Raw genomic sequence first — 16,105 nt, forward strand, 5'->3', positions numbered from 1 at the left:
GTATGCATCAGCGCACATTTGAAAATGATGCATATGGACTTAGGGCACATAGATTTAGTCATACAGTGATTAGTCACCCATGTGTTCACATGCAAGCACACGCATGCAATCCTACACATGCACACACATACGTAAAAAACAGTCTTAGCGCAAACGCAGGCACTGGTGAGGGATGCTGGCGCTATACAGTATGGTGTGTCTGAAATATTAGTGCTATATTCAAGGTCATAATTTTTCCGCGCATCTGATCATGGTCATGAACTGTAAAGACTGTAGTACTTAGACAGAGGACTCAAATGCACAAAACTTAAATCCAATAGAATAATCTTTACTTTCAAAAAGGTTTGGTACACAGGTAGGCAGTCAATGGGTAGGCAGATAATCCAGGAAGGGAGTAGGCAAAGCAGGCAAACATAAACTAAGGAGCAGGGCGAGACGTTACATGAACACGCCTCTATTACCGCTAATCTGCTCACATGAGCACAGACAAGATGGTATTGTCACCAGTTACCACCAACACAAATTGCCAATATACCTGTGTTTGGATTTATGCCAATTTTGCGCTGATGTGGGCTAACTAAGACTTTACATAGGGAATATACATGAAGAACAGCTCCATTTAACTGACCAGGGGGTTACTGTGGAATTAAGGACAAATGGGAAAGAGATGCCATCTGGTGGAGAGGCCGGGGGCTGGGGGGGACGGTGAGGGGAAAGGGGCTGTCATAATGAAGTGGTCTCTCCGACTGGATTTCCAGGAGGGGACAGTTGACATTTTGTCCTCCACACCGTTTCCCTCCTGTCTTCCTAAGACCTGGAGGATCATGGGAGTTGGTCACCTGTTGTACATGTATTATATGTTATATTATCAGTACTGTTTGAGAAACGTTGACACACCTTGGTTTGCTCCAGAATGAATAAACTTAGAAAAACTCTCTAAAAGGTGAACCCAATCTGAAAAACAAAACATTGAATTAAAGCTGAGAATCTCTACTTTGATCCCATAGTAATTGTTTGATTTCAAATCCAAACTGTTGGAGTGTACAGCTAAAAGAAGACAAAATGCCTCCTCTTTCCAATACTTATAGAGGGCACTCTATGAGAGGGCTTATGGAGGGCACTCTTACTCTGAGAAAGATGCCAACGTTTCGGTCAACAGACATTGGGTCACATTGTGTTCTGTATAATGTCCCCTGCCATAGCCATATTTTGGGTTTAAAAGAGTACCCTTACCCTTAGAACTAACCTCATCAAACATTCAATTGATTTCCTGGACATTCCCATAATAAATTAATTTAAAAAAATCTTTCCGGTTTTAAGCAGCATCCGAGTGATCTTACTGCACTGTTGGAATTTCGAATAAGTAAACCAACCAAAGTACCTGTGTCGATTTCAACCATGACATACTGTATAGATGTACCTCTCTAACTGTTGTGTTGCATTGTTACCTCAGCTGTAGTGACAAGAGATAAGGGACAGAACAGTGGAGGCTGGTGGAGGTAATGCACAGAATGGAATGAGGAATGGTATCAAACATTCCAATGAGCCTGTCCTCTGATTTCTACCTCCACCAGCCTCCCCTGGTACAGAAGTAGGGTAAGTGACCTTTGTGCGCTGAGTGTACGGTGTGTGTGCACAGTACTGGCAGGGGTCAGGTTTACGGTACATGAGGCTAACTAATTGTTGGTGACTAGGACAGCAGAGGTAATGAAAATTAAACGTAGGTTCGACCAGGAAGACTGATCTGAGTATCACCACACAGAGTAAACTATAATCCTATGGGTTCAAAATGTGAGAGTATTTTAATGACTTCCTCCCTGCACCTTCTGTCTTTTGGATAACTGTCAATCCACCCCCACTACCTCCTTACCACCACCACCTCCCCAACACCTCCTCACTACCCATCCACCACCACCACCATCCCCCCCCACCCACCACCACCACCCACCACCACCACCTCCCTACCACCACCACCATCACCACCCCCTCCCCACCACCCTCCCCTCTCCACCACCTCCTCCCCACCACAACCACCAGCTGAAGGCCCTGTCTACCTCTCGCCAGGGGACATGATGGCAGCTTGCCCTTCAGAGGGGCTCCCCTGCTGCCCCGGCGATGACCCTGGGATACCATTCTCAGGGCAACGGGGCCATCGGCCAAACGATCAACATTCTAAGCTGTACAAATTCAATAAAGCTGTTGAAATTCAGAACAAGTCTCTCTACGGTTGAAATGACTTGTCTAATACATTTGGGATTGAGTGGTGAAGCCTGTTCTCCAGTCTAAGTAAATTAATTTAATCTTGTTTAAAAGTAGCTTGCTGTATTTTACTGTGGCTATCCTGTCTTAAGCTCTGGGACCTAGTTTTTGTTGAAAGCTATCTCTAGGCCTGGGAGGAAGGCCAAACTACTTGTATTAGTTTATTTTTTCACTACTCTGAGTATTATTATTATTATCACAATGTGCTTTCTCCCCATTCCTGTTATTTCATCCCTCAGGAGGACACATCGAGTCAGTCCCTACCCACACTGTATCCTCTCGTCTCAACCTGCCTCTGTCTTATCCTCCCTACCATCTCTTGATTCCTCCTCCCTTCTATCCACTGATACAGCCTCCTCCACCCTCCTGTCCACTCTTTCCTCACCCTTTGACTCTCTCTGTCCACAAACCTCAAGGCCAGCACCATCCTCTCCACACGCTCCTTGGCTGTCTGAAACCCTGCAAGCTTGTAGAATAGGGCTCCGGGCAGCTTAGAGGAAATGGAGAAAAACCGGCCTCCCTAATGATCTCTCTCCTCCTCAACTACACCTCAACTGCTAAGGCTTCTTACTACCATTCCAGAATTCAATCCTCTGCCTCTGACCCAAGGAAACTGTCCACATTTTCCTCACTCCTCAACCCTCCCCTCCCCCTCCTCTTCCTCCCTGTCTGCAGATGACTTTGTCACCTACTTTGAAAAGAAGGTTGATGACTTTAGCAGCTCTTTCACTCTACCTCTCGCCAACACTGCTACCTCTCCTCCCAAACCCACTGCAATACACTCAGTCTCTGGTTTATCAGCTTTTTCCCCTCTCTCCCCTGAGGCAACCACCTGCCCCCTCGATCCTATCCCCTCCCCCTTTCTTCAATCCATCTCCTTCAGTTCCTTACCACCATAATCAATTCCTCTCTATCCACAGGATCTGTCCCAGCTGCCTTTAAGACAGCCAGAGTCAAGCCTCTTCTCAAGAAACCAACTCTTGACCCTGCTGTCCATAACTACAGACCGGTATCCCTTCTCTCCTTCTTATCTAAAAACCTTGAATGCGCTGTCTCTAACCAAATGTCTCACTACCTCCTTCAGAACAACCTCCTTGACCCTCACCAATCCGGCTTTAAGGCTAGGCACTCTACTGAGACTGATCTCCTTGCTGTCACGGAGGCCCTCTCATTCTTCTGGACCTGTCTGCTGCATTCGACACAGTAAACCACCCGATCCTTCTCTCCATCCTCTCGGAAGTGGGCATCTCTGTCTCTGCACTCTCCTGGTTTGTATTCTACCTGGCCGATCGCTCTTACCAGGTGACGTGGAGAGGAACACTGTCCTCTCCATGAGCCCTCACCACTGGGGTCCCCCAGGGCTCTGTCCTAGGGCCCTTACTGTTCTCCCTCTATACCAAATCTCTTGGCTCTGTAATTTCCTCACATGGTTTCTCCTACCACTGCTACGTAGATGACACTCAACTCTTTCTCTTTTTCCCCCCTTCTGACTCACAGGTGGCAACACGTGTCTCTGCATGTCTTGCAGACATTTCCGCTTGGATGTCTGCCCACCTCCTCAAGCTCAACCTTAACAAGACTGAGTTGCTCTTCCTCCTGGGGAAAGCCTGCCCCCTCCAAGACTTCTCCATCACAGTAGAGAACTCTGCTGTGACCTCCTCCCAGACAGCCAAGAACCTTGGGGTGATCCTTGACAACCACTTATCCTGTGTGGTGAACATCACAGCGACAGCACGCTCCTGTAGATTCTTCCTCTACAACATCAGAAGGATACATCCATTCCCCACTCGAGAAGCAGCACAACTTTTGGTCCAAACACTTGTGATCTCTCGCCTTGACTACTGCAACGCACCCTTGGCGGACTCCCTGCCTCCGCCATCAGGCTTCTGCAGCTCATCCAGATTGCTGCCGCCTGTCTGATGTTCAATCTCCCCAAATTCTCCCATGTCACCCCCCTCCTTCGCACCCTTCACTGGCTCCCGGTAGCAGCCCGCATCAGATTCAACACCCTGGTGCTCACCTACCGGGCAGCAAAGGGAACAGCCCCTCCGTACTTGCAAGCAATGGTCAGCCTCCAAATCCCTGCCCGATCACTCCGCTCTTCCACCTCAGCTGGCCGCCTGGCACCGCCGCCACTACGTGGATGGTGCAGCCGCGCTACTCGGTCACGGCTTTTCACTCTCCTAGCGCCCCGCTGGTGGAACGAGATTCCCACTGCTGTCATGACTGCAGAGTCACTACCTATCTTCTGCCGCAGATTGAAGACCCATCTCTTCAGTCTACATTTGAACTGTACCTCTTTATCCCCAGTACCCCCCTGTGCAAGTTTCTCTCCTGAAAATAAATAATATTGGCATTGTGACTGCCAATAGCCCCTGGTCCTAGCATAGATTACTTTTTCTTATGATCACTGATGGATAGATGATTCACTCACTTAGCCAAATGTATTTGTTGTAAGTCGCTTTGGATAAAGGCGTCTGCTAAATGCCATAAATGTAAATGTAAAATGCTTTGAGAAGTGATGAGGCCTCCAATGTAGGTCTCTGTAGCCATCCATAATGAATATGTGGATGTGGTCATGAATTAATTTTCTGCCCCATCTAGCAGAGCTGTGCACTCTACCCCCCACCCCCCGCACACACACACACAAACAGACACACACACACACACACACACACACACACACACACACACACACACATACACTCTCCTCCTTCTTAATCCCCTCCCTTCCTCTCTCCGCTCCTCTCCATTCCTATTTTGTCCTCTCCCTTCTTCCCCAGGCTCTGTAGTTAAATATAACCTACCGTCTCAGAGCATCACATATAATGTGTGTGTGTGTGTGTGTGTGTGCATGCACGCACACGTGTTTGTGTGTGTATGTGTGTGAGTGTCTACTCTGCCCTGAGCTGTCTGCTATTCTCCGCCTGGTACCAGGTTCACCCTTTCTGACCGCCCACCACAGCTTTTATCAACCCGTTACATCCACCCCCCACCCCACCACCCTTCAAGACATCCCACTTGTCACTCAGACCACCACAGCCAAAATTATCCCTCCCCACGCTCTCTCCCTCCCTCCCTCTCTCTGATAAGAACACAGATCTTAAAGGAGTGTGACGGGGTCATTCCGGCTGCTGCGGTTCCCTTCTGTTCTAAAAGGCCCCCCTGCTCACCCGCCTCCTCACTCCGCAGAGTGCTTTGTTTCTAAGTGAACAAAATGAAGGGAATTCTACGTGACAGCGGATGATCTCAAGCTGTGGTGTCAAAACAAAGTGGAAGCCTGGAAGTGCAACTATTTTAGCATAATGCTAATGATTCACAAAGAGATGGTAACAGCTGTGTGGAGAGGAAAACTACGTAGGTGTTGAAGTTTGGTGGTTATCTCATTTGAGTACGGTGCTGACTGCACTTACAACGGAGGTGGCAGAGCATTCAGTTGAGTTTTTCCTCAGTATTTGGAAGAGAATGACTTTTGTCCATGCAGTCAGGTAGTTCACTGAACAAAACTCCCAGGATGAGTAACCTTGCCTTAGACCTTAAAGGAGCAGGGCGTCAATTTGTACGAAATCTGCCACCTCTGGCCACCGCGGCAACATTCTGTTTGATGTTCCAAACAACAAGATCCTCCCTTATAATAATATAAACTCCTGAAAGGGACTTGCAGTATCGGACATTAGCTGTTGTGTTTCTGCAGGCACGCATGATTAGAAGAGGCAGCCAAGCCAAGCCAGAGACAGAAAGGTGAAAAGTCCACTCCCTAGAACAGCCCTGGCCACAACAACATGTTTGTATACAAACCCAGTATACACCCCATTTTAGAAAAAGCTTTCGCAGGACCAAAACAGCGTTCGTAAATTCAATATTTCATTCCCTCCGAGCGTTCGTAAATTCGATATCTCATTCCCTGATCGCTATCGATAAGACACAGTCATTACAACCATTAGGAAGCTTTTAGAAAGCTTGAATGTTACATACTGGACCTTGTTTTGGATTCTAGAGCTAAGATTTAGACTCTAGGCTTTAGCTCCATACAAACACCGATGGTCACACAGGTTTGATCCCTGATCAGTTCCACATGTATGGGCTGACAGGGGACTCACGGAGGAAAGGGTCTGCTCCGTCCTCCACAGCCGTGTTGTGGTGGTAGATGGAGAGGTCACTCTGTAGAATACTGTCTGCTGTAGCCCGGGATAGGGCAGCCGCCAGGGAGAAGGGGCAGTTACTGTAGAGGAGAGAGAGAGAGAGAGAGAGAGAGAGAGAGAGAGAAGAGAGTTATAGCATCCATAAAACACCAATGAGGAAGAGAGAAACATGGGAGAGATGGAGAAGAGGATGACATCCCCATCAATTTCTACCCTTGAAGTTGATTATATTAAATAGCTATGTATAGTAACAACGCTGGTCTATAGTAACGCTGGTCTGTTTAGAACACCTCTGGTCTCCTTAAATAACCAGTTCTCACTTCATCCATCAACTCATCAACAATTACTTCATCCAGCAGCTTTAGCCCAACCCAACCATTGTGGACAGCCTCTTAATTCTCCCTGTTCTAATCGCCTGACCGAGCGCTCTTTCAATCAACAACTCTCATGTAATCACTACGGGTCTGGCCTTCCGAGGCTATCCATCAGGCATTCATCAGACCATTGAACGGGAAAAGCCGTAGTGATGAAACCAACACTTGTTTCGTAACTGCTGGTTGTTTGTTTTTTTCTCACACACTGTGGGAAGATGAGTGACCCAACTGCCCTTCGGGAACCAAAATGGAGGAGTTTCCTCCCCTGCTGGGGAATTATTGAGCATGGTTCTGCCACCGCACCACTCCACTCCGGCTCTCCTGTTTGAGTGAAGCACTCTGCTGAGCGTTGAGAGGTATTACAGTCAGGTATTACGAAACGTTGTGCTGCCACTTCAGCTTGGATAGTTTGCTAGAGTGCTCATGGTGTTGCTCCTTTGTATCAGCTGTATCTGCCACAGCTTAGAATAGGTACATTACATTTCTTTAGATCGAAATCCAATTATGTAGCCATCCCTAAATGACCCTCACTCATGCAAATGATGCTTTGAGACTGACTTGCCCTTCGTGTCTTGTTCTCTTGACAGTCTCCTCGTAAAAAAAAAAGCAACTGATCAGATGTGAAGTGTTGGATATACTCCCTCCCTGCCTCTCCAGAGAGGTGCCAGTATAGATCTGTTTGTCCAAACTCAATCCATGTCTGTGTTGAAAGAGTGTTGAGTGGTTCTGACTGCTTCTTTTCTGATAACAATAAGGTTAAAGGGGAAAATTTGGGTTCAAACAACAACAAGGGGGTGTCCCCGTCACTTTTTTGGTAAACAGCTGAGGGATGGGACTGGAGAAATGTAACCACTCTCAAATTCATAGACGGAGCTATGAATGCAAGGAATCTATGAGATCAAAATACTAGTTTCATCCATGTTTTGAAGCTATATAGTGTTTGTTTACAATAACATTGTTGACAAACAATGAAGTAAAACAAGCTTATATTTTCGGTTCTGATGGGGTAAGACAGTTAAACTAAGCTCATGAGGCATGCATTGTTATTAAGTTATATTCAAGAATCAATAGCTATATATCATTCTTTTAAAAGTCAAAATATGGATGTACAAATCCCAGATTGCCCCTTTAAGGAGGGAAATCAGGATGTGTTGCATAATTATTCTGTGTTCTCCCTCTAAGAAACATATTCATTCTGCACCCTGTCACACTTAGACATGATTCAAATTCACCCTGAGAATTCGATTGGTGCCGATACTTGCCAGACAGTACTTTTCACATTGTGGTGTAGTGTGGCTCTGTGTGACTACTGTGCCCTGGGGGACTGAGGTAGCTTAGGGAGACATTTGTTTGTCTCTTGACCTTGGGCCCCATTTCTTCATCTGGGCAGGTTACGCCACTATGGCTGTTCAGCTCCTGTACCCATGGTAACCCGAGGCCCGAGGTAAGCCCAGTGTGTTGACAGCTGATGGCAGGGTCGCCATGACAACAGGCATGGCCCTGTTGAGTGACAGCAGGTACAGCAGTGTACAGCGTGTCTGTGTGTGTGTGTGTGTGTGTGTGTGTGTGTGTGTGTGTGTGTGTGTGTGTGTGTGTGTGTGTGTTCTGTGCACAGGAGTGCATAGTGGGGGTTGGCCATACATAGCCACCATTGCTCGAGAGACTGAACCAGAGGGTTTTAGGATGAAGGGATAGATGGATGGAGAGAGGTAGGGATGGAGAAACCTTCCCTTTTCAAAAAGAAGTGGAGAAGCAACTCAACAAGCAGGGAGGGGGAAAGTGGAACATTCTCACTCAAGGACAGTCCAATGGCATGCTGCTCTACATAAGGGTAACCAGGGTAACAAGGCCACCTCGATATGGAGGTAACCAAGGTAACTAGGCCTGACTGCTCTACAGGACTGAAGTTTGATGTGAAGTTAACCAGGTTGACCAGAGCCACTCTGTACAGGGACAACCAGGCTCATGACACTCTTAAACACACTTTATCAATAAACACACACGGTAAACACACTTTATCAATATGCAACAAACGGATCCGATTTTCAACGGCTACTTAACATCACCTGAAACTCTAAACATTGTTTGTGGTTTTCTCTGAGGGATTGTCGAAACGGCGACAAAATACAAGTTCTGTCTGACAGCGTGGTTGACCTCAGCTGCAGAATGATCTTCAGTTCAGTAGTGAGATTAAGGGTGAGACAATCATAAACCTATAATGAGATTATCTTGTGACTCTAGATACAGCCCATTAATACCACTTAGTCAATTAGTTCTACCTCGTTGCGGACACCTTCAGTACCCAGGTGTGACTGAAGCTGTGCTAGTATAGCCCCTTGGTTGGCTGTGCTAGTATAGCCCCTTGGTTGGCTGTGCTAGTATAGCCCCTTGGTTGGCTGTGCTAGTATAGCCCCTTGGTTGGCTGTGCTAGTATAGCCCCTTGGTTGCCTGTGCTAGTATAGCCCCTTGGTAGCCTGTGCTAGTATAGCCCCTTGGTAGCCTGTGCTAGTATTGCCCCTTGGTTGCCTGTGCTAGTATAGCCCCTTGGTTGCCTGTGCTAGTATAGCCCCTTGGTTGACTATGCTAGTATAGCCCCGTTGTTGGCAGTGCTAGTATAGCCCCTTGGTTGACTATGCTAGTATAGCCCCGTTGTTGGCAGTGCTAGTATAGCCCCTTGGTTGACTATGCTAGTATAGCCCCGTTGTTGGCAGTGCTAGTTTAGCCCCATAGTTGGCTGTTCTGTGGGGTTCGAAGCTTGTGGTGTGTGTAAAGCCGGACAAGAGAAGCAAAGAGAGCTTTTGACGCCCACACGCAAACTGCAATGAGGTTGTCCGATGACACGCTTACAGTATGATGAGATGGAGATCAAATATGGGCCTCCTACTAAAGGGTAGGCTGGTGGAGGTAGAAATCGGAGGACAGGCTCATTGTAATACATGGAATGGAGTAAGGAATGGTATCAAAACACAATACCATTCCTCATTCCATTCCAGGCATTACAATGAGCCCGTCCTCCGATTTCTACTTGTGTCTACTTCTACTATTTCCTGGCCTACTTGTGTTTTTTCTGAAGTCACGATTTTTCTGAAGCCGCTTTACAACACAATTATGTCAGAATTTTACCCTTGTGAAATAAGATGTCTTGCAGTTCCAAAAGCGTTTCGTCAAGTAACAAGTTTATTGTCCAAGCAAAATTGTATTATACGGTACACCTAGTATACCGGGTATTGAAAGGCAGCTCAAATACAACTACATGTTTGAGAGACACACATTTTATATAAGAGACCCCAAAGGTGAAAGTGAGGGTGGTTAACAATAGCCTTCCTGACCACCAAGTGGCAGATAGCAGTTTCAGAGATTTCAGAGATTCACAGTTTCAGAGATTCATTGAGACCCCTTATGAATTGTTCCCATGGTGACTAGACAGACCTGTTTGATACTGTAACATTATCATTGATCAAATGTCTTTACAACACAATTCAGTGCTGAGATTTTGACCTTTCTGGTCTCAGGTTCTCTTCAGAACGGCCTCGTATGTCTAAAATGACACTCACAGATGCAATCAAAAACACAAGTAGAATTCTTACAAGTAGCAAGAAGAAAGTTGTGGATATGACCTTTAAAACAGCACAACCCGTTCTCTGGGTCCACTTCCTCATAAGAAATACTATTTTGTGTGACCATTGTGCCAAAAATCTCAAACATTAACAGACTCCATTTCACCAGCTCACAGCTTTTCAAAATAACCTGTTTTAGTCGGTGGATAATGTGACAAGATTCCGTCTAGCACTAAGCACTGTAAGGCAATATGGGTTCTCTCCTGCCTTCCTCTCCTGCTCTACCTCTGATCTGTTTAAAATGCAATCAAACACCAATCTCCACTGCCTGAGGAACCATCTATCTCTGCTAATTGATTACTTCTTTATATCAGAGAGGAGTGGGTGTGTAGAGGAAAGAGGTTGTGTATGTGTATGTGTGTGTGTGCTGGGGGGGAGGGTACAGTAGATGTCCTGGGGGTGTGTGGTGGGAGGCTTATGCATGGGTATGAGTGTATTGTGTGTGTGCGTAGGAAGAGAATGTGGGAGGAATGATGGCGCTGTAGGTTAAGTGGTGTGTGTGTGTATGTGTGTGTTCTGTGTGTGTGTGTGTGTGTGTGTGTGTGTGTGTGTATGTATGTGTGTGTTAGAGATAGAGAGGTAGAGAAGAAGAGATTCACAGTACAAAGGTGAGGCAGGGTCTTTCTATATAGGATTGTTGGCCTGGGTGCTTCCCTGGATTACTGACTGTGGGAGAGAGAGAAGAGAGAGAGCGAGAGCAGGAGAGAGAGAGAGAGCGGGAGAGGGAGAGAGAAAGAGAGAGAGAGAGATATGCTGCTAACAGCCTCATTGGTCCCCAGCTGACACACCAATGGCTGCCACTGCACTCTGTGCTGTTCCTCCTCCTCCGCGTTTCCATTCATAGAAACACACACACACTCTATCTCTCTCTCTTTCTCTCTCGCTCCCTCTTTCACGCTTGCTTGCTTACATACTCCGTCACTGCCTGCCCGAGGGAGGTGGGTGCCGAGGTGGGGAGCCCTCATTGGCTGAGGGGCTCCGGCACACCCATCAGCAGCCAATGGCGGCCCCCCTCTGCTTGTGCGACATGGTGAAGTCAACGAGGAAGGAACGAGAGATTAGGAACAGAAAAGGACGGGCTGGGGCTTTTTTTGGCTCTTTTCACCACAGTTATCTTTGTGCTTTCTTATTTTACAAACCAAACACGCAGGTTGGCTTTTTATAGTTTCGAGACGTGGACAGATACACAATGCATCAGTGTACCTCATGCGATGTCTTATTTGTATCAATTGGCTGTACAGTCACTGCTCCAGGTCACTTATGTCTTTAACTGAAGGCCCTAGAGATTTCTTTCAGTCTCCCTCCCTCCTGCCAGCTAGCTTTAGCAAGGGGCTAACCCCCCCCCCATTCGTTATCAGTACGAGTAATGTCAGTGTTAGCATCGTGGTGTTGGTGGGCATCGGCCAGGGGAGAGTGAAGGAGAGAGAGCGTAGAGCTTTACTGCGGCTTACTGCAGCTGCTATTGATGAGAGATCTGGGTCGGGGAGCCTCGCTTTGACGTCACTGAGAGAGAGAGAGAGAGAGAGAGGGGAGGCTCACTAGAGCTGCTGAGGAGAGGGAGAGGGGGAAGGGGGGGGGGTTAGAGAGGGAGACCCTATCTAAGATTGAGAACAAGCAGTTCTCTGTGCAGCCTTTTATCACGGTAATGGAAGTTGGCGGCTGGCGGGTCCACTTTTCGGGTACCCTACATTGATCCTCAGACTACGCCACCTTGGGGAGATGGTAGTGAAGTGCAAGTCTCCACACGAGGAACCAAGCAGACTGTGTGGATGGTGGGTATTGTTAAGGTGAACGCCATGTCCATGGGAATCTGCTCCATGTATAGATGCATGTTTGCAGGATGAGAAGCTGATTGATGAAGCATATGTGAACATAGACTGTGTGTGTGTGGTGTGTGTGTGTGTGTGTGTGTGTGTGTGTGTGTGTGTGTGTGTGTGTGTGTGTGTGTCTGTGTGTGTGTGTGTTGAGACGCAATGCCTTAGTACTGAAGGAACCCAGCAACAGTGCGTCATAGTCAGCTCTCAGATAACTGTGTGTGTGGGCTTGTGTGTGTGTTAGTGTGTGTGTGTGTGTGCTGCGCCTGGCCCATCCCCGCCACAGTGCGTCACACACAGCTCTCAGGGGGCTCCTGTTCCGACATTAACTTTCAACTGTCCTTGACTATGACTTGCCAAGATGTCCACACACACTCTCACACTCCCTATCTCTATCTCTATCTCTATCTCTATCTCTCACACACACACACACACGCACACACACACACACACACACACACACACACACACACACACACACACACACACACACACACACACACACACACACACACACACACACACACACACACACACACTACAGCCTAAGAGGTTTAACATCAAAACATACAGCATTCTCGCCATTAGAGAGCTATAACTATGCCTTATTGCTACACTACCTTACTTCAATTTTATAACACAAATTCCTATACATACGGGACACACACAGTATTTCGAAAGCATCTGCTGTATTTAGAGAGATACAGCACATATGCAATAGGGACCAGTTGAGAATTAGCATAGCTACAGACACTATGATTCAATGCATCGGATGTGCATTTAATGTGTAAATGTGTTCATATCTGTGCCTATTGAAATAAACCATCAATTAAATAAATGCAACATGAATGTGTTTTTGGGTGACTGTGTCCGTGCGAGTCGGACAGTGTTTTTTCTGTGTGTGAGTGTGTGTGTGTGTGTGTAGATGTATGTGCATGCGTATGTACTGTATGCCTACAAACATGTGACTGCATGTATTAGAGTGTACAAAGGCTCTCTTCACGGATTTTCTCCCTCTCCCTCTTTTCCCTCCATGTTGTTGGGTATGCAGGTACTGTAATCTCCACGCTGGGTGAGTCAGGGGTTATTAATAGCAGGATGCAGGATTAGGGCGTCTCTAAATCCCTCTACACTGTCCATTCATCTGCCTCTCCCTACCGCAGTAATTAGAAAGTGCAGGGTCTAGGCCGGTGGGGTGGACGTCACTAATGCACGTTTTCTTTCCCGTGCGGAGTGCAGAGCACTGTTTACATCACCACACTGCCTGCTCTCTCTCTTTCTCGGTCTCTCTCTCTGTCTCTCTCTCAGTCTCTCTCTCTCTTTCTTGGTCTCTCTCTCTTTCTTGGTCTCTCTTGGTCTCTCTCTCTTTCTTGGTCTCTCTCTCTCGGTCTCTCTCTCTCTCTCTCTCTCTCTGTCTTTCTCTCTCTCTCTCTCTCTCTCTCTCAAACTGGAGTGACCCTTGGGACACACTTTGCCCCATGTCCCTGTGCAGTAACATGAGTAACAACACTGTATGAACATGCTGCTAGGCCTACATAGTGCAATGGTCATTTCTTTTTTAATAGCATAGCAATAGAGTTGCGCGGTTTATGTTATGACACAATAATGTTTATGTTCAGTATTCAGTCCGCCAGACGTCCGGACACATCCTTATCTCCGTGGTTCTGTCTGAGAGAGGATTACATGGGGGGGGGCGACTACTCTAGAGTCTGGTGTGAAGGGATAACATGGCCAGGGGGACTGGATCAAGGCAGGCACCGGCACTGTGTTAAATGTGAATGAAAAAGGAGAGATGTGTCGCTGTGCCTATTATGGACTGGCGCCGAGCAGAGCTTATTTAAATCATAAAGTCCTGGAGCCTCGGATGGACAACTCTAATAGACACACACAGGAAAGAGAATACGCTAGATGACTGGCAATGGCTGGCAATCTGGGGTGGCTGGTGGAGGCAGACATGGGAGAATGGCTCATATCACTCCTTGTCCAAAATGTCAATACTGTTGATGACTTTGTATGGATAGATATTCCCTCTGCTTTACATTAGAATTTATGTTTTAAGCGTAATCAATACTATTGCTGAGTATAACTGGACAGAGGGTAATCATTCACGAAGAATCCTTGGGATTCAAAGATTTTAATTTGAGAGACTGCAGTGATCAGGCTGCTGGGTTTCTGATGCTGCTGTCCAACACCAAACCATCATCTGTGCAATGTTGTGTATATCTGAAATGAATAATCTCTCACAATTTAGACCCCTATCTCTCGAAAATAGAATTGTTTTTGTGCAACAAGAAAGCATGTTACATTTTAAAATATTCAATTGTTACATTTTATTTTCATACGGAGTACACATTGTTTTGTTGAGGACATGAACCTGCGCATTCATTATTGCAAAAATAATCATGTTTTTGTGTTAGCCAGCTAAGCCGGGTAACCCTGATACCTGCAATGAATTGAATCAGGGCTTTAGTTTGTGCATGCAAGTACCAGATGAAATGAGGACAACATGGTTGACATGCAGTATGCCCAATGATGCTCTGCTCTCATTTTGTGGCTTAGAAAATGATGTGGGCCAGTTTAACTCAGTGGAGGACTGAATCTCATATACAGTATTTTGGTCCTGTGACCATCCATGTGGATCGTACACAAGGAAATAGGAAGCAGCTGTGTTGACTCCTCTGTGACGGCATCATCTGCAACAAACGCTTCAGTTTGAGCTTCATTGGATGGGTCGTTCACTCTCCCATCATGTTGAAATGTGCCACTGCTACAGCTAGCAGCACTTAAAGGAAAATAGCTATTTTTACTTGAGCAAGCCACTTTCTCTCTCGCTCCATCTTTCTACTGCTCTCCTTCTATTAATTCGTCCCTCTACTCCTCCCCATTCTCTCTCTCTCTCTCTTTCTCTCTCTCTCTCTTAACAAAAGGTCAGAACACTACAAAGACGTGCTGTAAGAAGCCATGCTAAGTCACTGCCGCTGTCATGTCCTTTTTCAAAGCAGAAGATATACTTATGTAACTTACGTAAGAAGGACAGAATCAGAGTACATGTCTTCCTCCGGCTGCATCATTTTCAAACTCCCATAGTTCAAGCTCCCATAGTTCTTTGACCGTGAAAGAGTGTGTATTGACCTGATCATTGAAATGTAATCAGGGAGATACATGTTGTCAGTGTAGACAAGTACTTGGTTGTCCAGAAGCGTTTACTGCTCACAGTGGGAATGACATACATCTATGTTTAAAATGAAGCCAAGCAATGTTGTGTAGTTAAATTACATATTCAAGGCCTCTGCAAACTTCTACAGTAGGAGCTCTTTTTCATTTTTAAGGAACCATCTCGAATCCATTGATGTAAGTTTAAAGTCAAGTTCGTCCTCACCATTCAGTGGGTCGTATGGTGTAAACAAGAGCATGTCATGGCTAAGAGCTTGCATTGCTGAATCACCACAGCTGATCACTAGAGCAAGGATCTTAATACTCAAATGCCTGCTGCTTGAACTTGAGCTTTGAAGATCCCTACATCAAAGAGTTAATGGCCAGTTCACATGGCTTTATCTGTGGAACAATAACTTGGTAAGCCTAGACAGTATGGCATGGCACAGTGATCCCATCAACAAGGTTAAACGCAGCCCACAACGAGCAAAAGGTTGGGTATTAGCACAGCTTAAAGCAAAGCAAACCAGGACATTATGGTTGGTTATTCATTATGGTGGTTATTCCAATACTGCAAGATCGAGTCATTGACATGGGCCGTGCAAAAGTGTACCAATGTTGTATGCTGTGTGGTGGTGTCACACTACATGTACATATGATGGACATGACTGACCAAACCATGGCAACTAAGGGGGCAGCTTTCTCCTCTCACCCCCCCTCAAAAGGATTTGCTTCAGCCCACAGCA

At 46.4% G+C, this 16,105-nt stretch overlaps 1 protein-coding gene across 1 annotated transcript in view; it reads right to left on the bottom strand.

The window, feature by feature from the left end:
* Window positions 1-16,105, bottom strand: part of ppm1e (protein phosphatase, Mg2+/Mn2+ dependent, 1E) — a 47,338-nt gene that overhangs the window by 11,643 nt on the left and 19,590 nt on the right. Inside the window, exon 2 of the mRNA XM_083687928.1 lies at window positions 6,360-6,481. Within this exon, the coding sequence (XP_083544054.1) occupies window positions 6,360-6,481 (122 nt within the window). The remainder of the gene's footprint in view (window positions 1-6,359; window positions 6,482-16,105) is intronic.

The sequence above is a fragment of the Argentina silus genome (genome assembly GCF_951799395.1).
Source record: "Argentina silus genome assembly, chromosome: 2".
Lineage (NCBI taxonomy): Eukaryota > Metazoa > Chordata > Actinopteri > Argentiniformes > Argentinidae > Argentina > Argentina silus.